We start from the raw sequence: 25147 nt of genomic DNA, 5'->3' as shown, positions 1-25147 counted from the left end.
CACACAATCTTCTTATACATGATGTTGCTATTCCTGAACCTCTACTATTATGAATTGTTCCTTTTTGTATTTTCTAGGATTGATTTTTGTATAAAATAAAGGATATTTATGAGAATTGTTTTTGATAGCACAATAAATATAGCCAACATTTATCATGCCTAATAAATCCCACACATGTATTTTATTTTCAGGTTGGCTGATGGAAACACTTCTCTTGCAATAATGAAATTTCAAGAGGGCTTAAATATCAGGAGAAGTTTGTTTGGAGAGAAAAACATGCTAGTTGGAGAAATTATGGAATTTTTAGCAGATTTACTGTTTTTTTTACTAACAGATAATGAAAAGTAAGTTTCTATAAAATGTTTCAAGAAATGTATCTCCTGCCCACCCCCAACCCCAAAAAACATCCACCGGTGTCAGGAGGTCTGGGCTTGCCCATCGGGACTGTCTCACTTCTTTTTCACCCGACCTGGGGCTTAGCCTGCCAAGAGTTTCGTCCTGCTCGGTCAGAACATTGAGCATCATGTATATTCAAAATGAACTCTGGGCCCACAAGTAGTGTAGAGGTTTTATTTTTATTTTATTTTGGGGGGTACTGGGGACTGAACCCACGGGTGCTCAACCACTGAGCCACATCCCCAGCCCTTTTAAATATTTATTTAGAGACAGGGTCTCGCTAAATCACTTAGGACCTCACTAAGTTGCTGAGGCTGGCTTTGAACTCCTGATCCTCCTGCCTCAGCCTCCCGAGCTACTGGAATTATAGGTGTGCACCACTGTGCCCAGCGTGCAGAGGTTTTGATGTAGGGAAAGAACAGAGGAGCTTGATGTCATTGTGGGTGGTTCCCAGTGTCACTCGCAGCCAGCGCTTGCGTCTCAGGCCATGATCACTGTGGCCCCACTTCACGTGAGGAGTCCTTTGGTTTTTTGTGGGGTGGCACTTTCCTCGGCTCCCCACACATCTCAGTTTAAAGACAGTGGTAGGATTACCCTCCAGCTGTGATTAGTGTGAGCATCTGCCAGGTCTGACAGCTTCTCTCAACAGCTGGGTGTTTTCTTTTTGAAAAGAAGTTTCTGTTCAAAGCCACAGAGAGCCGCACACAGGCTTCGCTCCGCCCAGCACGGCCCTTTCACAGCAGATGCAGCTGACTGAATGGGCAGGGTGCTGGAGGCTAAGTGGGGTATTGCTAAGCTTTGTTGTGGGGCGCTCCCTTTCTGTTGCCTGGCTTGCTTTCCCATGTCAGTTTTCCACATTCCCTGAGGTCATTTTCCTGTCACTCCTCACCAGCAGGTGACTTTTCCTGGTCTTGCTCCCAGGAAGAATGTGATATTGGTAAGCCCTAACACTTGAGTGTAACCAGCCCAACGCTTTCTAAAAGGTGTGTAGAAGAGTGGCCCACACGAGGGAGTCTCCAGGGTAAGGTAGCAGATGCTATGTAGCCGTGGGAGGTGGTGGGATGGGGCCTGTTGGCCTGGCTTCCAATTTTGTTTCTGCCACTTAGGGACAGTGAGAACCTGGATAGGCACTTAAACATCTAGGTGTCTCTTCCACGTCCTCATTGGTAAAACGACGAGGAAGAGTGTCTTGCTCACAGGATTATTGAGGATTAGGAGAACCCACAGAATTCTTGGCACACACTCGGCCAGTTCAATACTCTGAGTGATGGGCATGATCATGTGGCTCCCTAGCAGGTAACAGTTGGGGCACTTGACATCACATAACCTCCTCTTAGTCATCACACCACCAGCACTGTGAGCAGAGACGGACTTTCTTTAGGGAAGCCCAGAGCTTGATTATAGAGCCATTGCCTTGTAAAAGAAAAATCTAAACACCTAGCATGCTGGCTGAGCCATCTCCTGCCCAGGAGACCCCGCCACAAGTCCAGAGGGAGTGGGCCATGAGCTGTGAGACCCTTAATACTGCTGGATCATTCCACAGGGTGGCCTGCATGTGGAGGACCTGACCATGCGTGGGTGACTTCTTCCTGGGCCTTACTATTGGTGGCCAACCTTCCTGAATGATGGAGAAGTCTTTCCCTTGTTGAAGGTTGTCCTTAGGTGACTGCATCTTCTGCAGTGGTTAAGAGTCAGAGACATTTTGCTGTGTGACCTTAATTATCTCTCATACAAACATAGATCCTTTGTCCTGGTGACCAGAGACCCTTGGGACACCTCTAATGCTCTGGGAAATGGCCCGTGGGATCCTGAGGGCTTTGTAGATTGGTGGTGGTGTTTGGGGGTGCGGGGGTGTTAGGCAGATGAAGTCAAACTGAAAAGTCAAAAACTTTTGTTAATAAAACAGGATAGAGAAGAAGTGATAAAGTGTCTTAGGAGGAACAGTGAACAGAGACAGTGGTGGGATAATTACTATCTCTTTCTCCGCTGTTCAGCCGTTGATCAGTGGTGACTTCCATCAGTGTGCACGGCACGCGTTCTTTGCTTCCCCACTGCCCAGTCACTGTCCTGCGTCTTCTTGCCCCACCAGACTCCATTTTGTTCACAACTCTACTCTTACAAAGGTCAACAGGAACCCTAAGTGACCCTTTGTGCTTTTTTATCTTGTTGTTCCTCTTCTCTTCTGTTAGTCAACTTTTGTCAACCAAGACTTGACAAAAACAACTTAGAGAAGGAAAAGCTTATGCTGGCTCACAGTTCCAGAGGGTTAGTCCATGCTTGACTGAGGCCATTGCTCTGGGCCCATGGTGACGCAGGACGTCATGGTAGAAGGGTGTCAGGGAGGGGTGCTGTTCTATTCATGGTGGTCAGAAAGCAGAGAGGGAGGGGAAGGGGCCATAGGGAAGATGAACCCATCAGGGTGTGTCCCTAGTGACCCAACCCCTCCAGCCACACCCCACCAGCCTCCGTTACTGCCCAGTGAATCCATTCAAGCTAGGACAACTGGTTGGGTTATGGCTCTCATAACCTAATCATTTACCTCAGAATGGTCCTGCTTTAACACAGGGACTTTTGGGGGACACCTCATATCCATACTGTCATGCCTCTGAAGTGTTCGCTCTTTCCCTTCCTGCAACCACCCTCTCCTGGTTTCTGAGCCACCCTCCCGGTGGCCTTCATCCTCTGACGACGCCTTCTCTGCTGAGTTTGTGGGCTCCTCCTCCTCTGCCTCTTGTGCAGACGTCAGCCTTCTCTCGAGCTTGGTTCTGAGGCGCTCTGCTTCTGCAGCCTCAGCACCTTAACCTCACCCACGCCGAGGCTTCAGCCATCACTCCATGAGGGGCTGGCTCGTTGTCGCCATCTCTCAGATCTTCGTCCTTAGTGGCAGGTAGGTGCACCCGTCTGTAGCCTGGATATCTTCACTGGAGTATTCCCTGGGTGCTCCAGAGTTAGCCGGCTCAGGACTGGACATGTCCCCCTTGCTCCCGGTCCCTCCTGTCTGCACAAACACAATGGCATCATCTTACTGATGTTTTTAGGTCACTGTGCTAAACACTTTACATATGTTTTCTCATTTAATCCTCACACCAGCTCTCATCTCATTTTGAGCATGGGAGGCCCAGGCTTGGAAGGGCAGGACATTTGCCCAACTTTTAAGGGGTATCGCCACCATTAGCCCCTGGTAGGTCTGAGTGCAGAGCCTCTGTGCCTAACCTCTGGGGCCCATTACCACATCTGCAAGACTCCTGGTCACTCTGTGGCAGTATAGATGCCCCAACACTCCCAGTATAAGCACCACCATGTCCAGTGCAAGGCCAAGACTATGCTTAGCAAGTCTCCCTTTCCATTCCTGGCCACTGCGTTCGCCCAGATCTTCAGGATCCTTCCTCTGGACTAAGTGGTCTCATGGCCGTTAATCTCACCTGCTTCAGTTTAGCCTCCACACTTCTACCCTGGTGAATTTTCTGAAATGTAAAAGTTTTTTGTTTTTTGTCTTTTTACCAGGATTGAACCCAGGGGCACTTAACAACTCAGTCACATCCCCAGCCCTTTTTATTTTTTATTTTGAGACAGGGTCTTGCTAAGTTGCTTAGGGCCTCGCTAGGTCACTGAGGCTGGCCTCAAACTTTTGATCCTCTTGCCTCAGTCTCCTGAGCTGGCATTTGCCACCGTGCCTGGCCTACAATTTAAATTTGATCTTATCCTCTTAATGAAAACCCTTCCACGTCAAGTCCCAAAGCCTCGGGTTTGCACTCAAGAGTCTTTCACAAGTGGACCCCTGCTTCACTCGCCAGTGCCCCCTGCTACCTGGGGAATCTCTGAAGGCAAGGACTAGCCTTACTCATGCCAGCTCTAGCACTCGGTGACTGCTGAATGAGGGTGTGAATGGATGCCATGTTAATTCAATGCAAACGGGTGATCCCATTTCTGTTTTCTAGATCCGAAAGGAAGCAAGTAATTGAATATTATAAACAAGTGATAAAAATAAAGGAAAATGCAGACACTCTGGCCAGCTCCTCACTCGTCAGAAAGCAGCTGAGCATCAGCCTCAGTGATACCTTGTGTAAATTAGGTAATTGCTCCATCTATTTCTGGTATAAGCAGACAAATTTCCCCTTTATTTCATCTGCATACTTTGCTTATTTTAAAAATGTTTTCCTGGATGTGGTGACACATATCTGTGATCCCAGCACCTGGTGAGGCTGAAGCAGGCGCATTGCAATTTCAAGGTCAGTCTGGGCAATTTAAGTCAAAATAAAAAGTTAAAATATTAAGGGCTGAGGATGTAGCTCAGTGGTGGAGTGCCCCTGGGTATAATCCCCAGGGCTGTCATGATGATGATGATAAATAACAGTGTCTTCATATTTGAAGCAACTCCTGTTCCATATGCTTTCAATTTCTGTTGCTACCTACTTACCTTCCTTTATCAGGGAAGCTATCTCTTTAAGAATCTTGCTATGCCGTTTCTCATGGTTTTGTGGGCTGAGTATCTTGTAGGAACACACCCTTTTCTATCAGTATAGGCTCCCTTCTTTCTTCAAGTTGTTTTAGGACATATCTGTGAGTAGCCTTTTCATATTTATGCTCTGACACTAAAGGAAAATTGACCAGAAATTTAAAAATGGCTTTTCATGAGGCCCACTCTCAATTTTAATTCTAAGATATAGGTTTTACACCTGATCTTTATACCTGGCCCAGTGGTTTGAAGGAATTATCTGGTTAAAGATAAAAATGAAAAGCTTAAAATGAGGCCTGGGATGTAGCTCACTGGTAGAGCACCTACCTGGCGGGGGGAGGCCCTGGGTTCTATCCCCAGCACCACAAAACCAAACCAAAACAAACCTAACAGGAAATCAAAGTTAAAAATTGAAATACAAATTTGGCTTTCAGTCTTACTGTTAGGAGTAATGGAAGGGACGCTTCCCTGCTAACCTCGGGGTTCACTGGAATAAGCTGAGCTAGGCAGATGAAATAGGAAAAAAAGTCATAAACTTCTTCACATGGAACGGGGGACATCACAGAGTGTGAGGACCCTCTTGTTCAACACAGTTCAGAAACTTATATACGCTCTTTCCTCTAGGGGAAGGGGAGGATGGAGGAGGTCAGTTATTTTTAGGGGAGCTCAGTGGGCTTGGAGAACATGATCTGGGGAAAGGACCGCCAGGCCCAGGGAACAGACAGTGGATCATGAGTGCTTCTCGACGGGACAGAAGTAGAGGACAGTGGTGTGGGATCCAAGTCTGTCCAGGTGGGTTGGCAGATTCGGCCTTCCTTCCTGTGATGTGGGCTTAGTTAGGGAAGCCCTTAGGCTGGAGCTAATTGTTTCTTCTTGGGCCCGTCAGGACTTTGAGCAGATAAGCTTGGCAATGCACTTGGTTGGGGCTTGTAAGGGAGAAGCAGGACAAGGCCAGAGGATCTGGACTCAGCCTGCTTTTAAGATTGACTTTCTTCTTCAATGGTCCCAGCTCAGGGAAGTGGAATTTGCTTCCATGCAAGGGCAGCCTTTCAGCATCACTGTTGAAGGACTCCGGAGAGAGGGACCCTTTCTTCTAGGACATCACCAGGGACTGGGGTGCCAGACTTCACCTTTAACTATCTTGGTTCTTCAGCCCTGTAACCTATGAGCTTGTTTTGCAAATAGTGACCATTCTGTGGCTCCTGTCCTTTGGCCTGGAGTGTTGCTGTCAAACTTGGGAATGAGGAGAGTGGAGAGTTGACGGGAGATGACAAACACTTTCTGGACGGTAGCTGAGACAGGCCTCACCCAGCTGGAAGTGGAGGGTAGCCAGGAGGTGGTCAAAGCTGAGGCCCATAGGGCAGAGCTTCTCATCCTCTGTCCTTGAATGAGTGGGTTACTGTGTGTCCAGCAGAGACCTCTCAGCCCTGGACAGCAGGGCAGGTGGATCCCTGGCTGGCTCTTCTCCAGCCTTGGGTAGCTTGCTTTATTTCAGTATGCTCCCCAGGAAATATCATTTTATGTAAATGCCACAGCTAGAAACATTTTGCAACATTGCCTGGTGTCCTGATGTCTGGTTGCCACGGGGCACAAGACCTAGGAACCTTGTATTTTAACCTGAACAAACGATTTTTAAATTAGTGGGAATTTTGCCCCCAAAACAAAAGCCTGGAGAAACTTCCTTTCTGTGGCTGGTTGGGGGAGGGGAGTGCTACTGTCACACAGAGGCTGGAGGACGCTGAACTTTTTCCAGTGCCCAGGACACCCCCACCACAAAGTATATCCAGCCCCAAGGGTCAGCAGTGCCAGGCTGAGAAACCTAATCTAAACCAACCACTTCGTCATCTGTTTTGGTTTTACCCTAGTCACTTGCTGAAGAGGAAAAAGGACTAAAATACCTGATATCTGCAGTGAAGGAATATTTTCAGTGCACAGATTTAGGACCGCATGAGCATGCATAGACATGTGCAAACTGTTCTTCCAGGAAAGGTTTCAGGCTGAGCGCGTGAGCATTTTATTTACAAACAGAAAATGAGGATGCAAAAATAGAGAAAATTTATGGAAAAGGAACTAGTTTATTCTGGTTGCTTCATATACTGTTACATAACAGTTTTGGTTTCTAGTCTATGATGGAAGTAGAACAATGTTCATTTACTTTCAGAGAAGGAGGCATCTGTAATAGGAGCAATTGCAGTGATTTTATGTCTTCTTTTAAACAAGTCTTTAGAAAATGATTCAGATTTTCCAGGTGCAGTGGTGCACACCTGTAATCCCAGCAGCTTGGAAGGCTGAGGAAGGAGGATTACAAATTCGAGGTCAGCCTCTAAAAAAAAAAAAAAAAATGCTGGGGATGTAGCTCAGAGGTAGAACACCCTTGGGTTTCAGTCCCTGGTATTACCAAAAAAATAAAAAAAATTCACATTTGCTGTCAGTTTTGAATGTGGCTATTTATTTACTTAGTGATGCAGGGATTGAACCCAGGGCCTCACTCGTGCGAGGCAAGTGCTCTATCACATCGCCAGTCCTGATCAAGTATTTTCCTGTAAGGACTCATTTCTTGCTGCCGTTGGCAGTGGTGGTGCCATTGACGTGGTGGTGTTCCTTTCTTGCTACCTTATCTCCCACTTGAATTTGACTTGTTTGACATAGACGCACTGACTCACAGGAACACTGTGGATGATGAATCAACATTAGCGTGAGGTTCTTGTGCGTTTGTTTCCGGTAGTGACGGTGCGGTCAGAGTAGTATCTTCAGGACTTGGTGACATGAGGGCTGGGAGGGAGAGTGGACTCTCTGAATCCGTTGTCCTTCAATAAAGGAGAGCCTGTTTTTTTTTTTTTTTTTTTTTTTTTCTTGGTTCTGGGGATTGAACACACTCAATCCCCAGTCCTTTTTATTTTGACACAGTCTCCCCAAGTTGGTGAGGCTGGCCTTGAACTTGTGAGTCTCCTGAGTTGCTGGGATTTTGGGTGTGCACCACTGTGCCCAGCTATAACAAGTATTTTTAGCTTTCCTACCTTTTATGGAAATTTTCTATCTACATGGAAATGTGCCTGAGTGAACTCCTTAAGAAGAAGTAAGCCAGAGCCTCCTATAGTTGGGTCTCCTTATCATCCATCATTTTAAAAGAAGTTTTTTAGACCCTGGTAAAAGTGTTCCCCAACATGACTCATCAGACTAGTTCTCTTTGAAGTCAACGGCTGTGCGTGCTTTCACTAAGGGGTAGGGGACAGACTGGTGTGCAGGTGATTACACAGTCTGTATCCCGCAAACCTTTATTTTAAGAGCTTTGTACATTGTAATGCATGACAGAATTATAAGGTTCTATTATTTTATCTGACTAGTTTTTGGATTGGGGTGCTTTGGGAGAATGATTCACCCCATAAAGAAAAACAAACCTCCAAACATGCCCCTCCCGTGCTCCTTGAAGCACAGAGGGAAGCTGCCCACATGGATGGCAGCTCAATTGCAAATCATTGTTTGCATCTGCCTTTGTGACTTCGGATTTTGGAGGGAGGGTTCAGGTACAAAAGTGCTATTTGTTTCCTTTGTATCTTGTCACCCTTGTGGGTCAGATCCTTGGGTGCTCTGCAGGGGATGTACCTGTCGCTTTTGAAGTGTTCCCTGGGTCCCCCAGTGTGATGCTTATGAATGTCATGTGGCCTATATTTTAATTCAAATCATCTCAAACACATCCTCTAAATTTGGTGAAATCTGTTGTCTTTTTTGGATGCAGTAACAAACAGATGGATGCTAGGTTCCTCACTCAAATGTCTGTACCAAGTGTTCTACAGGAGACAACACAAAGATAACTCCTGCCTTTGAGCAATTTATCATTTTGTTAGGAGGCAAGACAGATCTATTATAAAAAATAAAACAGGGCTGGGGTTGTAGCTCAGTAGTAGAGCACTTGCCTAGCATGCATGATGCACTGGGTTCAAGTCTAAGTACCGCATATAAATAAAATAAAGGTCCACAAATAACTTTAAAAAAACACAAAACACACTAAGGACTTAAAGCATCATTTGGTTGGAGAGGTCAGAAGTGGGTGTTGGAGCCAGGTGTGGTGGCACTTGCCTATAATCCCAGGGAGTCAGGAGGCTGAGGCATGAGGACTGCAAGTTAGAGACCAACCTTAGCAACTTAGCAAGGTCCTAGGATCTTAGAAAGACCCTGTCTCAAAATAGAACATAACAAAAAATGGCTGGAGATATGACTCAGTGGTTAAGTGACCCTGGGTTCAATCCCTGGTTAAAAAAAAAAAATAAGAAGTGGGTTTTGGTTTTAGTTTGACCATAATTGATCATGTGAGCCTCTGGCAAGTCTCACACTCTCGGCCCAGAGACACCAGTCTGGGTCCCAATCTGTAAAAAAAGGGTATTGAGTTATTTAAGAAAGTCAGTCTTCATCAGAGCTACTGTTCTGTGCTTATAAGGAAGACAGCCCTGTCAGGGCCAGGAGGGTTTTCAAGGAAAGTCTCCTGGGAGGGGCCCTTAAGGAAGTGGAGGGTGAAAGTTGTCAGAGAAAAGGCAAAACTTGTGGATGGGGTGCTGTGTGGGCAAAGCCAGGAATACCCAGGACATGGAGGGGACCCACCCAGAGCTGTCAGGAGGGGTGTGGAGGCGGGGGAGCGGGAGGTGAAGAGGCAGGTGGGCTGGTGGAGGGGGGCAAGTCGAGGCAGGGTGCTTTTGAAGCGGTGGGGAGCACAGCGTGAGGGTGGGAACATGAGTTACAGGTTTAATTCTGCAGACTGGGCCTACTCTGCACCCCCACATGCTTTCTTTTAAAAGCAATTTAACTGAGGCCACTCTGACCTTAAGTCAATAGGACACGCTACCTTCCTCAGCAAGCAGCCTGCTATCTGCAGGAGAAATGCAGGCCTGGAGACTCCCCCCTACCCTTAAGAACACAAGTCACCCCAAAGAGGGCACTTTTGTGACCTTTATGCAGTCTCCCAAGACTCAGGGAGGTAGGATAATGGCAAGCAAAGCCCACCAACCATAAAATCTCTAAGAACAAGTTCCAATTAGAACTGGTCAGCATGGGCCAAGATGACCCAAAGTGGCCTTGGATCTTTAGTATACCATTAAAATAGTAAAATCTCCCCTGCATGGGCTAAGACCATGAACTTGAAAGTCTGAAGCAATTCTGCTGTCAAAAGTCAAGAGGTGGGCCTGGACAGGACTCTCTGGAAACTTCACTGGGACCCCCAGTAAAAGGAGAGCAGCGGGGAGTGCTGTCCCTCTCCTCTCTGGGAGGATCCATTCTCTCCCTCAAGAGTGTCCCTTTCCCCCTCCGGCTGTAATAAACTCCTGCTGGCTACTCTGTGTGACTCACCTGAAGTCCTTCTTGTAAGGTTTCAAGAACTGGCGTCTGAGAACCCTGGTGGCCACTTAAGTTCTGCAAGCAGGTCTTGCTCTGCAACAGGAAGAAAACCTGTCCTGTGGGCAAGTGGAGAGTGAAGGCTGAGGATTGGGGCCGGTCATCCTCTCATGGGCTCCTTTTGTTTAGGATATTGTTTTGGAAACTCTTCAAATTATTTTGAGCTCATCAAGGCTGCCCAGTCTGTCTACTAGTGCACAGTGAAGAATTCCCTGCCCATCTTATGTAACTCAAGCCCCATCTTTGTTACCCCCCACTTTCTTTCTTTCCTTTTCTCTTTTCTTTCTTTCCTTCCTTCCTTCCTTCCTTTCTTCTCCTTTTTTCCCCTCGATACTGGGGATTGAAACCAGACGTAATTTTACCACTGAGCCACATCCCAAAGCCTTTCTTAATTTTTCATTTTGAGATGGAGTATTGCTTATTGCTTAGGACCTCATTAAATTCTGAGGCTGACCTTGAACTTGCAATTCTCTTGCTTCAGACTCAAGTTTCTGGGATTACAGGCATGTGTCACTGTCACTGTGCCTGGCCCCGACACACCTTCTGTTCTCTTACCAGGCTTTATTATTCTTCACAGTACTTCACATAGTATATTATGACCTAAAATTAGATAGTTATAGGATGGTGATGATGATGATGATCTACTGCTTTATCTTCTCCATCATGGTGTACTTGGCTTTTAGGACAGGAAACATAGTAGGTGTTCAATGAACATTTGCTGAGTGAATGAATGAATGATGGAGGAAATGCCTTAGCTAATTCTGATTTGCCTTCTTTAGAAAAGCAAGTATAATTTTTAAGGGAATTTGAAAGTTAATTTCTTCTTGTATTCTTACAGAATTCATTCAGTCATTCAGTAATTCATTCAACAAATATTTCCTGTACCTTTTAGGTGACAATCTATTTTAGTTGCTGTAGAAATACATGGCAGTGAAAAGGACAGATGGAGAGCAACACTGCCTTCATTGGGTTCCTATCAGGGAGATGGCTATCAGACAACTAACTACACAATTGTTTAGCTGCAATTGCAGAAAGTGTTACTATGGAGATGGTAGTTGGACCACTAAATATACAATGACTTAAGTGCAGTTGGGACAGTACCACCATGAGAAAATACAAGTGCTCTCAGGGAACCTTCACGTCTCGGTGGAGGAGGACAGTTGGGAGATGGTTCTCAGGAAGTGTTGCTGAGAAACTGAATCTGCAGGAAGAGACAGGGCTCACCATGTAAAGGTAGGGCAGAGGGAAGAGGCCTCCAGGCAGCAGGACCTGGGAGGAGCCAGAAAGGAAGGCCTGTGCGTGGGAGCAACATGGTGGGGGGCACACGGGGAGGATGAGAGAGGAGTGGGGTGGGTCACAGGCCTCCGGGACCAGGGCAGGAGTTGGGCTCCTACCACGAGAGCACCTGAAACTAGTGCAAGGTTTTGCAAAGCAGGTGGGAACCCAGAGTCATTCCCAGCATGTACTTGGCATTTCCAAGTAATCTTGGGAATCCAGAGTCTTGAAGGAGCACGAGGGACACTTTTCAACATTATTTCCTACTTCTTTCCACGGTGTATGATTTGACCTCTCCACAGACTGAATTCCCAGGGGCAGGCAGGTGTCTGATCACTTGTTCTTCCTCTCTCCAAAGCTTTGGAACGGAGGGAGCTGTTCCTAAGTGCTCTGTCAATGCAGGAAGGCTGAGGCGCGGGTGAAGCAGGCTGCTTGGGATTTATACCACTTGCCTCAGGTTGCCCAAGAGAAATACTGACTCTGCTCCAGGCCGACAGTACGGAAAGAAACAACGAGAACTGTATTTTAGCCTGGGAAAAAAATGATCCCGAGTTGACTTTCCAGATTTCATTTTAGATTATAAATGAACACTGATAATTGTTAGCTTGAAGGTCTTGGCACCTTCTCTTAGTCCTTTATTAGTACAGTTGATCAACAGGTAAAGCACAGTGTACTTCCACTGAAAATAGTGGGTTTCCAGGAATTTTTGCTAGCTAAGATTTTAAATTATAACAAGATTTTTGTTTGGGGGATTATAATAAGCATGTATTAAAATGATGGGTTTGTAAGAGTGACAAATTCTAAATTTTGGCACTTTTTTTTTTAAAATGAACTCTCTTTTTGTTTGGTATACCCCTCGAAGCTCATCCCCTGGCAACTTTGATCCAGTTCCCAGTAGAAACCTTGACACATTAAAACAGTTCATCCTAGTGATTTTAGTAGGAATCCTGACTATGAACAGAGGGCTTTTGTGATTTATGTTCCATGCTATCTCTGGCACAGAGCAATCTTATTGCTTTCCTTCTTTGATAAGTGTTTTAAATTTGCCTATTGAGAAACCATTTTAATGGGAGAAAAGAACCTAAATGTGGCTTTTCATATTCTGTTTTATCAAGCTGAGTGTTCTGAACTGAATTGTTTATTTTGGATGAAGTATGGTAGATGAACATTGTGTTACTTCCCTCTCCCTGGGATTCTTTTAAAAAAGAAATGCCAACCATCTCAGTCAAGTTTAGAAGGAAGAAATTAAACAAAGGCACCAGTGGGTGACTCTCAGCGGGGTGAGTCAGCCCCTTTTCATCCTTTAATTTAAAATGCTCAGCTCAGCCAGAACCCTTTTTTCTATAGCAATTGGTCCCTTAATCCAAAAGTAGGTAATGACGAAGACAAAATTTACAATTTGATTTTAACTTAGATGTAAATGCCCACCCCCCACATTAAATGTCAGATGAATTTTCTTTTTTAAGGTGGGTCCTCTGGAATTCCATGCCATCTTTCTCAAAACGCATTATCCACAATTTCTAATTTTGGTTGTCTTAGAATGAAAGAAATTGTGATGCATCTGTGTGCAGGATCCTTCTAGAATGCTGCTTTATTTCCTCTCAATTTTTTCTTGTTGACTTGCCCACTCATATTTAAAAAAAATTGTTTTAGCAGCTCATGGAATTGAATCTTTCCAAAGTATCTGGTCCGATTGTCACAGAAAATAACTTTTTCACTTCACATCCATATCTTATTAGTATTTTACTTAATTAAATTGCCTTGTTAGACTAATGTGCCCAGCTGACTCTGGGTCATCTAGAACCCAGCTGTTGGGAACAGGTGTACAAGTAGCAAAGAGCCTAGTAGCTCCAGGCATTAGTGTGCCCTGGCGAGGGAGAGTATGTTTCATAGAGGAAGCGGAGGGCCCTGGCTAATTTAGCAAGCCAGTTTCTTCCTGTTAACAGAGCTTCTTTTTTATTTGCTGTGTAGTTTCAATCATTTTCAATGGGTTGTAAGTTTGTATATACTATCTAAAGCAGAAAAATGTCGAATAGCCCTCAAAAGCTTAGATAACTTTTAGCACTGAAAGGGACTCTAGAGATCACTGACCTAATTGGAAGTTGAGGAAATAGTAGATATGACTTACCTCAGTATAAATATATCAGAGAATTTTATGAATTTGAGATTGTATCACTGAGGCTCACAATGACCCAGTGATACCCTCAAATCTCAAAACTAAGTAGGAGACTTAGGACTTGGGAATCAGTCCTCAGACCCCAAGTCCCAAGCCTTAACCAACACCTGTAGGTTGTTGAAGTTTGTTGACTTGCTGGGGAGACAGGCACATAAAAAGAGCTGCAATCCAACAGGATGTGTGCCGTGACAGACATTGGAGAGGGTTTGGGGAAGCACATAAAGGCAGCAACCAGAAAGACTTTCTAGAGAAAGTGAGTTAGATTGAGTCCGGACTGGTGCCTGATGAAGGTCAAGAAGGGCGTTTTAACCAAGAAGGGTCAGCATGAACAAAGGCAAGGAAAAGTGAATCAGGGTTATATGATACTCTGGAATGGGGGGACTTGGGGGGTGATATTGGAGGAATCAGGGATGCTGAGGGCATGGAAAATCTTTACCATGATCAAGGGGTTGGTAGGGGAACTGCTGGAGGAATCTGAGACCAGATTTTCAAGAGAGAGACCATCTCTCCTATTCCCACCCACAACTCAGATTTCAGTGGATATTTTTTCCAAAATTTTAAACCCATAGAGCAGTTTTAAGAATGGTTAAACAAACAAAAATTCTACTATATAACATTCACCTGTGTTCACCAATTTTTAACATTTTGCTACATTTGCATTATTTTTCACACTCATATGCGTGCGCGCGCACACACACACACACACACACACACACAAATTTTCCTGACTCCTCTGAAAGTTGCAAGCATAACACTTTTATCTCTACATACTTGAGCTTGTGTCTTCTGAGTACAAAGACATTCCCCCTACATAGCCACGATATAATAATCAAATCCAGGAAATTTAACTACTACATAAGGCTTTTATTCTACAGTCCATATCCATATTTCCCCATGTATCCTGGTACTGTCCTTTGTAGCTGCTTACTTTTTGATCCAGAATTTATATATATGTATATATATAAATATTTATATGTAAATAAGTATATACATATATATATATATATATTTTTTTTTTTTTTTTTTTTTGGCTGGGGAGGAAATCCAGAGAATTTTGTACATGCTAGGCAAGTGCTGTACCACTGAGCCACATTACCAGCTCCTGACTGCATCTTTATGATTAGAATCAGGCTAAATGTTTTCTGCAGAATATTACAACAGGCAATATTCCAATTCCACCTTTTGTAAATTTTTTGAAATCCTTTTAAAAATTGCAATGCTAAGAGCAATTAAAAAAATTCTAATATTCTTATTTTCATTTATTCAGCAGGTCAATTATTGATAAGTGACTCTTATCATCATCATGCCATGATTGAGGCAGTAAGCTATTTGTATAGGTCACTTGATTTAAGAACAACCTACCTTGGATCTTCTCATTCATCTATCCATGGAATCTTGCAGTGAGTTTGTTTCACATCTCAAAAAGAAATATACTTCTGATTATTTGTGTTACATAGGCGACCTCTTGACAACTTTTGATCTTTTGCAGCCTTCTGAAGGAAATTGAGCAGATACGGAGCAGGAGATGTTGGCCTCAAGGCATGATCCAGCAACATCCTGAGCGATCTAAGAATGGTTCCCCATTATGGGAACACTTGCTTAAATTAGACTACCATAGTGCTCAGAGTTCTAACACAGTGAGCTCTGCAATGCGCATGAATGCAGATAAGTTACAGAGGACTAAGAGCCTGGAGTTAGCACCACATCAGATTTCAGATAAATCAAAGTATGCTTTAAGGAAAAAGATCTCCGGCCCCATTATTTGCGTTTCTGCTGAGAAAAAGACCCAAGAGAAGGCACAGAATAATGTTGAAATATGGAATGCCCCAAGAAAGGAAGCATCAGAGAAAAAGAAAGATCATTCCTTTAAGGTTTTATCTTTGGGTCAAAAGAGTGGCTTAGTAAAACTTTCAAAGCAAAGGATTTTGTCGGATCAAAGCGCGAGTGGTGAAGGCCAATTCACTACAATTTACCATCATCCCCTACTGAGGCCTTTTAGCACAAATGAATCCTGGCATTCCATATCTGAGCTCGTATCAGAAAAGTGGCTTTTTCATAGTCCAGATTACAGATGGACTCCTCATAAGAGTATTTTGAAGAGAAGATCTCAAATAGAAACAAAATTGTTGAAGACCTCAATTAATAAGGAATAAAAAACATCATGGGCTCTTTTGTGTAATTTTTTCCACTTAAGTACTTTTTAATTGCATATTTTCTTCTAAGATACGTAGGAGTGATAATAATCAAGTTCTAGAGATTTGATTTTTTTTTTTAGCCCCTTAAAATATTTTAACTGAAAGAACAGTTTTTGAGTGATTCACATTTCTGTGGTAGGAAGAACCATGTTGATCTGACAGGGTCCCATATCTAAAAAGTCTATATAGAAGCAATGTTATTAAAGTTCTAATTGTGATTTTTATATTGCTATGGTTTAACCATTTTGAATTTATGAAATTTTCATCTAAACAAATTCTTAGTTGCTATTACCAAATTTTTAAATTAAATATAAGAAAAAATATTCCAGTTTATATATTAAAAACACGAAGTAAGTTTAAAGTACCGAGTCCATGGATTTGTTATCATATTTGTTTTGAACATTTTATTCACCTCCATTTTATCAGTGATTTGTAAAACATTAACCAGTGAATTAGGCACTTTCACTCCTACCCAAATAAATCTTACCTACAGTGTTAGAAAGCATTTGGAAGGGGGCTCAGCTGTCTGACTTTAGACAAGTTATTTTACCTCTTACCTTCCTTTTGATTATCTCTAAAATAAAATTATAGCACCTACCCTTCAAGATTACTGAGAGGACTGCATGCCATGAGGCACTGAAAGTCTTTGATTAATGGAAGTTATTATCAGTCACTAACTCAGATACCACCTTTTACCATTCTTTCATCTCACGTGTAAGCATACACTAAGGCCTCGGTTTTTCTTTAACTGTGCCCCACCTATGGCAGAGCAGTATCCCTGGTAGAGTGCCAGCCTTGCGTTATCTCCCCTCCTCCAGCCCCTGGCATCTGGCTTAGTGGTCACATGGGTAGCTTGGGACGTCCAGGGCGACACAGGTCTGTTCTGCAGGATCAGAGTCTGAGTCAGCCCACGCAGAAATGCACCTGGCGGGGAGGTTACTTTTTATTTGGCTTTTGCGGAACCACAGGGCACAGAATAGGTGCAGGTAAGCCCAGAAGCAGAGCAAGCATCAGGATGTGAGGATGGGCAGGAGCCCGATGATGTGTCCAGAGGACCTCTCTCTAGGTGGGAATCTAGGGGAGGTTCCAGCCTTCTAGGCTGTGCATCCTCAGGGCAAAGGGGGTACCCCTCAAATGCAGTGTCTTAAGGGACCGGAATGTGTGGGGCCTCTGGCCAGCCACCCCTTAAAGGGCGGGCCTAGATGGATCCAAGCTGGGGATCTGGGCTTTTCCCCGACCAGCCTCCACGATCTAGGGGATGTCTAGCCTTTAGACGTCAAGAAGGCGGAGGAAGGTCACCTTCGGGACCCGGGACTGAGCAGATGGGGGTGGGGCGATACACTATCCGTATAGTTAGATTTAGGGGACCGCCACAGAAGGCAGGAAGAAGGTGCAGTGGAGCGCGTCACTGGGGTCGAGTCTCGTGGCCCAGGGCCGATTACGAGTCATCATATTCCATGTGGCCGCCACACCAGCGCAGGGCCACCTCCACACGCCGCAGGGTCAGGAAGTGCCGGTGGCAGGCTGGGCGCAGAGCCGCAGCAGCAGCGGCCCCGCCCCGCCCCAGGCCCCGCCCCCACTCGCCCCGCCCCGGCCCCCACCCGCGGCTGCCCCAGGGCGGGGCTGCGCCGCCACGTGCTCCCACGTAGGGAGCCGCCCGCCCCGGGGCTGAGCGCCGACCCGGCAGGTCTAGCCGCGCCACTTGCAGCCCGGCAGCCGCAGGCATGACCACTGCGGTGGCGGCGGCGGTGGCCCGCGGGGCCGGGGTGAGGGTGGCGGCCGCGGCGGCCCTGCGGGGCGGCGGCGGGGTTGCGGCCGGGGGGCGGCCGCGCGCGGGCCCCGCTCGGCCCTTGTGCACCGCGCCCGGGACCGCCCCGGACATGAAGCGCTACCTGTGGGAGCGCTACCAGGAGGCGAAGAGGAGCACGCACGGTGAGTGCTGGGCGCCCCCAGCCCTGCAGCGCGGGGCCGCCTCGGCCCGCCGCGGGCAGCGGGCCCCTGGCAAGCGCGCGGTCCCGCCGCTGACCGCCAGGGCATCCGGACCCTCGTACCCGCACCCTACCCCGCCGGCGGGCAGCGTCGCCTCTGCCCGGCGGCTTCGGGAAACGTGGAAAAATGCCACTCCAGAAACTTAGCAACTCTTCCCTTTCTGTCGGGAATGCCGTTTTGTGTTGTCTTGGGAATTTTAGCCAGGAATCTGCATCGGTAGCCCTTGGGCTGCCCGGGGGAGTCCACGCCGCTAGGTATTGTTACTGACCAGCTGTAGCAGGGGTAGCCGCCCCAGCGGGAGGCCGGCGGGGCCGCAGGGAGGGCCTGGTCTGCGTTTGACCTGGGAGGGTCGGGGTCGGGAGTGTCGGGTTATCTAACCTCATGAGGAGGCTATTCCGGGGAGTCGAGGAGCACTTTGTGGCCAGGTGAACGTGGAGTGAGCTTGAGTTGTTACTAAGGGAAACGGGGAGGGAAGGACAGGGGCTGGGGTGCCAGGCGTGGAGGTTGAGGTGCCACATCCCATCTATAGATGGGAAAGGCCATACTCAGGTTTAAGGGACCAGGTCCAAGGTGAGGCTTTGACCAAGGCTCTGTCTCAGACCCTAAATGACTGTCCTGTCTTCCTACCCTGCGCTGCTTTCCAGTAGCAGTTGGCCATCTGGAAACTGGTGTAAAGGGCCAGTGATAATCCATTGATGTTGCTTTCAGGGAAGATTCGGAATCGAAATTTAATATTGATTTGAGGGGACAGTGGAGATGGCACACGAATATTTGGTGAGAACATTTTGTGGGATCACATTTTCCATCTTTTGGCCAGAAGTCAGTTTAGTGAAATAAAACCCATTTGGGATAATTTTCAGAATGAATCGAAAGTAGTTAATGAAGATTTCTATGAAATAATGACTAATTTTTTTTTTTTTTTTAGTTTCTTTTTGCCAAGAGTTTAATTTTGCTTTGGCTTTTGAAACTGTGTGTGGCGTGATGGAAAGAGGACTCACTTTGGAGACATTGGGAATTACAGCTCTTAGAGATGAAAGAAATATAGAATATCATCCAGCCCGGCTTTGGGACAGGCAAAATATTTTTTAATAGAAAATTTTATGGAAGTAATATGCAGTTTTAAGAGTTAATACAGAGAGATCTGGCATACCTTTCACCTGGCTTCTTCCAATGGTAACATTCTACAAAAAGGCAGTACAGCATCATAGGGAGTATATGTTGATAGCCCACAGGTTATTCTTTTTTCTTTTTCTTTTTCTTTTAGTGCCAGTTATAGAACCCAGGAGGGTTTAACCACTGAGCCACATCCCCACGTTTTTTTTTTTTTTTTTTTTTTTTTTCTTTTTAAAAATATTTTATTTAGAGACAGGGTCTTGCTAAGTTGCTGAGGCTGGCCTTGAAATTGTGATCCTCCTGCTTCAGCCTCCCGAGCGGCTGGGATTATAGGCGTGCACCACCATTGTCAGCTCCACAGGTTATTCTTACTGGTATGTGTGTGTGTGTAATAGTTTGTCACAGGTAGGTTTGTGTCTCCACCATCACAGTCAAGGTACAGAACAGTTCACAAGTATCCTTTCTATTGTCCTTATTACCACATCCACCTCCCTCCTGATGCTGCCTTGTCCCCAGCCCCTGGAGCATTATCTGTTCTCCATTTCTGAAGTTTTGTCACTTCAAAAATTTCACTTAGATGGAATCATCCGAGTGATTGATTGCCTTTTTTTTTTCTTTTTTCACTGAATATAATCCCCACAATTTCTTTTTGGTACTGGGGATTGAGCCCAGGGACTCTTAACCACTGAGCCACATCCCCAGCCCTTTTAAATATTTTATTTAGAGACAGGATGTCACTGAGTTATGTAGGGCCTCGCTAAGTTTCTCAGGCTGGCTTTGAACTTGTGATCCTCTTGCCTCAGCCTCCTGAGCTGCTAGGATTACGGGTGTGACCCACTGTGCCTGGCAGTCCCCTCAGTTTTATCCAAGCCGTCTTGTGTATTGTGGCAATGTCACGCTCCTTTTTATCACTGAGTAGTAGTTCATGCTCTGTGTGTACCATAGTTTAACCATTTGTTTAAGCACAGTGAACCGTTTAATCATAGTTTGCTTGTCCAGAGGACATCTGGCTTGTTCCCAGTCTGTGGCAGTATAAATAGAGCAATCATAAATATTGTGTAGGGATTTTTGTTTGAATGTACATTTTTCATTTCTCTAAGTGCCCGAGTTCTGGGTTGAATAATAGTTGCATCTTTAGTTTTATAAGAACAAGGTTTGCTGCCTTTTGCCTGTGAGAACTGAAGAGGTGGTGAAGCTCCAGTTTCTTCATCTGTAAGAGGGTTCTGGTGAGGAACAAATTCGTCTGTCTGAGGAGGGTGTTTAGAGTAGTGCCTGGTGCATGCGGCAGCTGAAGCATTGGGTGATAAAGATCAGCACTGGACCAGAGTTTGGGCTTTGGTGTGATGATCCACGGGGGTGTTGGAGTGTGACAGCTTGAGTTACTCTTTTCCCTGACATTAGTGTCTTCAGCTGCATTGAGGAGGTAGCAGGTGGGGGGTTTCAGCGTGGGCCTGGCTCCTATCAGGTGCTCAGTGGATAGTCACTGTGATTAAATGACTGTCTGTCATAGACACAGATGGAAGTGGGTAATTTAGCTCTGGATTCTAGTGTTCTTTGGCTGAGGACAGTGCCATAGCTAGCTGTGACCTTGAACGAGTCACTTAATCTCTCTGGGCTTCAGTTTCTCTGTAAAACGAGGCCACTGGACTGAATACTAAGTTTCTTCAAGTATTACAAGTGTGTGTTGTACCCCATCCTGTCTTCAGGTCCACAGCACCTACACACATGGTTCCTGTCTTATCCCTGACAACTCAGGGCCTTGAAATTGGCTTTTCCTTCTTCGCACTATCTGGGGCTGTACCATGCCTGCCCTCCTCCAGCTGAAGTCTGCATGGACATACATGCCCAGCTTGAGTCCATTCAGCTAGCATTTATCAGCAGCCAGCAGTGGGTTTAAAGGCTGTTGACTGACGGATGGGCAAGTCAGAGAGGGAGGGGCCCCAGTGGCTGAGCACCTGCCTGTGCCAAGTGGTAGACCAGTGTTGGATGAGTGTGAGTCTGTAAACAGATGAGTGACAGCCAGGGCTCCAGGGGAAGCAGAAAAGTGCTTCACGATGCAGGAAATGCTTCCCTGCTTCCCGAAACTGACCCCTGAATTGTGTCTTCAAGGAAGAAGAGGTCAGAGCAACACGGATATTCATATAGACATCCATACAGAAACGTACTGATCCTTTTCCCCCCCAAGTTACAAGAGGACAAAACAATTTTATTTTCTCACTTCCTCATTCTGACAAAAGAATTTTATTTACTCACTGTCTGGCCATTGCGTTTCTTCCCTTAAGCCACACGATCAGTTCAGGTGTCTTCCTTTGGCGGATTTCCAGAAGGAAGGCTGCGCAGGCAAGGGCTGCATTTCCCTTTTTAGTTTAACCTCTTTCTCTCCCATTCTCCTGTTTATCCATTTAAAAGATTTAAAAAAAATAACTTTTATTTTTTTAGCTTAGTCTGGATTTACAGGTGAATTGCGGTTTCTGTAAGCGCATGCCCCCTTTACTGTGGTGTGGATGTCACCACACCAATTTTGATACATTACCCAAACTTTACTCAGATTTTCTGTTTTTACGTGGTGTCCTTTTTCTGTTCTAGGATCCCATCCAGGATGGCACGCTTCATTTAATTGTCATGTCCCCTTCGGCTCTTTGGGCTAGTTAATGATCTTGACAGTTTTAAGGAGGATTGGTCACACACTGTAAAGAATCCCTCAGTTGGAATTTCTTCCTGTTTTGACTTTTTCTTTCTTTCTTTCTTTCTTTCTTTTTTGGTACAAGGAATTGAACCCAGTGCCACTGTACCACTAAGAGTGTCCACTCTACCCCAGCCTTTTTTATTTTGAGACATGCTCTCACTAAGCTGCCAGGCTGGCCTTGACTGGAGCTTCTCCCACCTCAGACTCCCAAGTGGCTGGAATTATAGCATGTGCCGCCATGCCTGGCCCCTGTTTTGATTTTACCTTGAGACTTTCTGAAGTGTAATGTTTATGTGAAGATGTTTATGCATGTTTCAAACTCAGCCCAAATGGAAGGTTCTTTGTATTTTAGGAAAGGAAATTGCTTTATAGCCTTTAGCAAAAGTGGTAGATGCTGCAATAGAACAATGGTTTTCAGTGGGACACAGAAGGGGCAGTTTCGTGATCTCCTCACCCCAGAGGATATTTGGTGACATCTGGAGACCTTTTAGTTTGTCACAACTGTGGGAGGGGTGTGGTGGCTGCCAGCCTCTGGTGGGTAGATGTTGGGGTGCTGCTAAACATCCGATGTGTGTAGGAGAATGTCCTGGAACAGATTTATCTGGCTGCAGACGTCACCAACGGTGCCAAGGTTGAGGAACCATGTTCTAAAGTGACAAGTTCTAAGAAATGGCTGGGTGCCTAAAATTTAAAAGGCTAAATATATTTGTGGGTGGCTCGTTATTTTCTCTTGTGCTGTATGTGTGGTCATGGTTGTCTTCCTCCTCCTTTTCCTCTTCCTCCTTTTCTTTCTCCTCCTCCTCTTCCACTATAACCACCGCCACCACCACCACTAGGGATTGGACCCATGGGCGCTCCACCACTGAGCCATATCACCAGGACATTTTATTTTTTATTTTGAAACAGGGTCTCATTAAATATCTTAGGGTCTCACTAGGTTGCTGAGCCTGGCCTCCAACTTGCAGTCCTCCTGCTTTAGCCTCCTGAGTGGCTGGGATTACAGATGTGTGCTGCTGTGCCGGTGCCTGTGTGTGCTCTTCAAGCGTGATCCCTGGTCTTACATGTGTGTCCGTCAGATAGCTAGCCTGGCTTCCATGTGTACAGAATGGACGCGTTCCTGCTCCTCCAAGAGGGACTGCTTCAGCTTTATATTTGGGTAGTCTATTTTTTTTTTTTTTCCAATTGCCACCTTTTTTTTTTTATTATTGTAAACAAATGGGATACATGTTGTTTGTCTGTTTGTACATGGGTTAAAGGCATACCATTTGTATGATCATAAATTTACATATGGTAATGTTGTTTGATTCATTCTATTATTCTTTCCCTTCCCCCCCACCCCTCCCACCCTTCTTTTCCCTCTAAACAGTCCTTTCTTCCTCCATTCTTGTCCCCCTCTCTAACTCTAACTCTAACCCTAACCCTAACCCTAACCCTAACACTAACTCCCCCCACCCTCCCCCTTATGTGTCATCATCCACTTATCAGCGAATCATTCGTCTTTTAGTTTTTTGAGATTGGCTTATCTCACTTAGCATGATGGTCTCCAATTTCATCCATTTGCCTGCAAATGCCATGATTTTATCGTTCTTTATGGCAGAGTAATATTCCATTGTATATATATACCACAGTTTCTTTATCCACTCATCAATTGAAGGACATCTAGGTTGGTTCCACAATCTGGCTATTGTGAATTGAGCAGCTATGAACATTGATGTGGCTGTATCTCTGTAGTATGCTGATTTTAAGTCCTTTGGGTATAGACCAAGGAGTGGGATAGCTGGGTCAAATGGTGGTTCCATTCCAAGTTTTCTAAGGAATCTCCACACTGCTTTGCAGAGTGGCTGCGCTAATTTGCAGCCCCACCAGCAATGTATGAGTGTACCTTTCTCCCCACATCCTCGCCAACACCTGTTGCTTGTATTTTTGATAATCGCCATTCTAATTGGGGTGAGATGGAATCTTAGGGTGGTTTTGATTTGCATTTCTCTTATTACTAGAGATGTTGAACATTTTTCATATGTTTGTTGATTGCTTGTACATCTTCTTCTGTGAAGTGTCTGTTCATTTCCTTAGCCCATTTGTCGATTGGATTATTTGTATTCTTGGTGTAGAGTTTTTTGAGTTCTTTATAGATTCTGGAGATTAGTGCTCTATCTGAAGTATGATTGGCAAAGATATTCTCCCACTCTGTAGGCTCTTTCTTCACATTACTGATAGTTTCCTTTGCTGAGAGAAAGCTTTTTAGTTTGAATCTATCCCAGTTATTGATTCTTGCTTTTATTTCTTGTGCTTATGGGAGTCCTGTTGAAGAAGTCTGGTCCTAGGCCGACATGTTGAAGATCGGGACCTACTTTTTCTTCTATAATCTGCAGAGTCTCTGGTCTGATTCCAAGGTTCTTAATCCATTTTGAGTTGAGTTTTGTGCAGGGTGAGAGATATGGGTTTAGTTTCATTCTGTTGCATATGGATTTCCAATTCTCCCAGCACCATTTGTTGAAGAGGCTATCTTTTCTCCATTGCATATTTTTGGCCCCTTTGTCTAGTATTAGAAAGTTGTATTTATTTGGGTTTGTGTCCGTGTCCTCTATTCTGTACCATTGATCTATCTGTCTATTTTGGTACCAATACCATGCTGTCTTTGTTACTATTGCTTTGTAATAAAGTTGAAGTTCTGGTATTGTGAAACCCCCTGCTTCATTTTTCCTGCGAAGGATTGCTTTAGCTATTCTGGGTTTCTTATTCTTCCAGATGAATTTCATAATTGCTTGCTCTGTTTCTGTAAGGTACATCATTGGGATTTTAATTGGAATTGCATTGAATCTGTATAGCACTTTTGGTAGTATGGCCATTTTGACAATATTAATTCGGCCTATCCAAGAACATGGGAGATCTTTCCATCTTCTAAGGTTTTCTTTAATTTCTTTCTTTAGTGTTCTGTAGTTTTCATTATAGAGGTCTTTCACCTCTTTTGTGAGATTGATTCCCAAGTATTTTATTTTTTTCGATGCTATCGTGAATGGGGTAATTTTCATAATTTCTCTTTCTGAGGATTCATCACTTATGTATAAAAATGCATTGGATTTATGAGCATTGATCTTGTAACCTGCTACTTTACTGAATTCACTTATGAGTTCTAAAAGTTTTCTGGTGGAATTTCCTGGTTCCTCTAAGTATATAATCATATCATCAGCAAATAGGGATAGTTTGAGTTCTTCTTTTCCTATTCGTATTCCTTTAATTTCCTTGGTCTGTCTAATTGCTCTGGCCAGAGTCTCAAGAACGATGTTGAATAGAAGTGGTGAAAGAGGGCATCCCTGTCTTGTTCCAGTTTTTAGGGGGAATGCTTTCAGTTTTTCACCATTTAGAATGATATTAGCCATGGGCTTAGCATAGATGGCCTTTACAATGTTAAGGAATGTTCCCACTATCCCTATTTTTTCTAGTGTTTTGAGCATGAAGGGGTGTTGTATTTTATCAAA

At 44.9% G+C, this 25147-nt stretch overlaps 2 protein-coding genes across 3 annotated transcripts in view; both read left to right on the top strand.

Moving 5' to 3' along the window:
- Positions 1 to 3997: 3997 nt before the first annotated feature.
- LOC306662785 (putative tetratricopeptide repeat protein 41) lies at positions 3998 to 15852 on the top strand. 2 transcript variants are annotated; one of them, XM_079142887.1, is made up of 3 exons: positions 3998 to 4468; positions 14953 to 15085; positions 15175 to 15852. In XM_079142887.1, exons 1-3 carry the CDS (start codon positions 4282 to 4284, stop codon positions 15836 to 15838), a joined length of 984 nt encoding a protein of 327 aa, XP_078999013.1. In that variant the 5' UTR covers positions 3998 to 4281; the 3' UTR covers positions 15839 to 15852. The 2 variants fall into 2 exon arrangements, with proteins under 2 accessions (XP_078999013.1, XP_078999014.1); XM_079142888.1 differs by lacking the exon at positions 3998 to 4468 and adding an exon at positions 5792 to 6170.
- A 1737-nt stretch (positions 15853 to 17589) lies between these two features.
- NT5DC3 (5'-nucleotidase domain containing 3) overlaps positions 17590 to 25147 on the top strand; it is a 55439-nt gene continuing 47881 nt past the window's right edge. The window contains exon 1 of the mRNA XM_079142881.1: positions 17590 to 17812. Coding sequence (XP_078999007.1) covers positions 17605 to 17812 — 208 coding nt within the window. The 5' untranslated portion in view covers positions 17590 to 17604. The remainder of the gene's footprint in view (positions 17813 to 25147) is intronic.

This window comes from Sciurus vulgaris (genome assembly GCF_902686455.1).
Source record: "Sciurus vulgaris genome assembly, chromosome: 5".
In the NCBI taxonomy this organism is placed as follows: Eukaryota; Metazoa; Chordata; class Mammalia; order Rodentia; family Sciuridae; genus Sciurus; species Sciurus vulgaris.
This window is presented reverse-complemented; position numbering and strand designations above follow the sequence as displayed.

Bases quoted from the DNA above. Each gene is read 5' to 3' on its own strand.
- LOC306662785 (XM_079142887.1), top strand. From the start codon at position 4,282: ATGGATGCCATGTTAATTCAATGCAAACGGGTGATCCCATTTCTGTTT. The intron at 4,469-14,952 runs GTAATTGCTCCA...TCATTTATTCAG, and splicing joins TGATACCTTGTGTAAATTAG to CAGGTCAATTATTGATAAGT. The intron at 15,086-15,174 runs GTGAGTTTGTTT...GATCTTTTGCAG, and splicing joins TCTATCCATGGAATCTTGCA to CCTTCTGAAGGAAATTGAGC.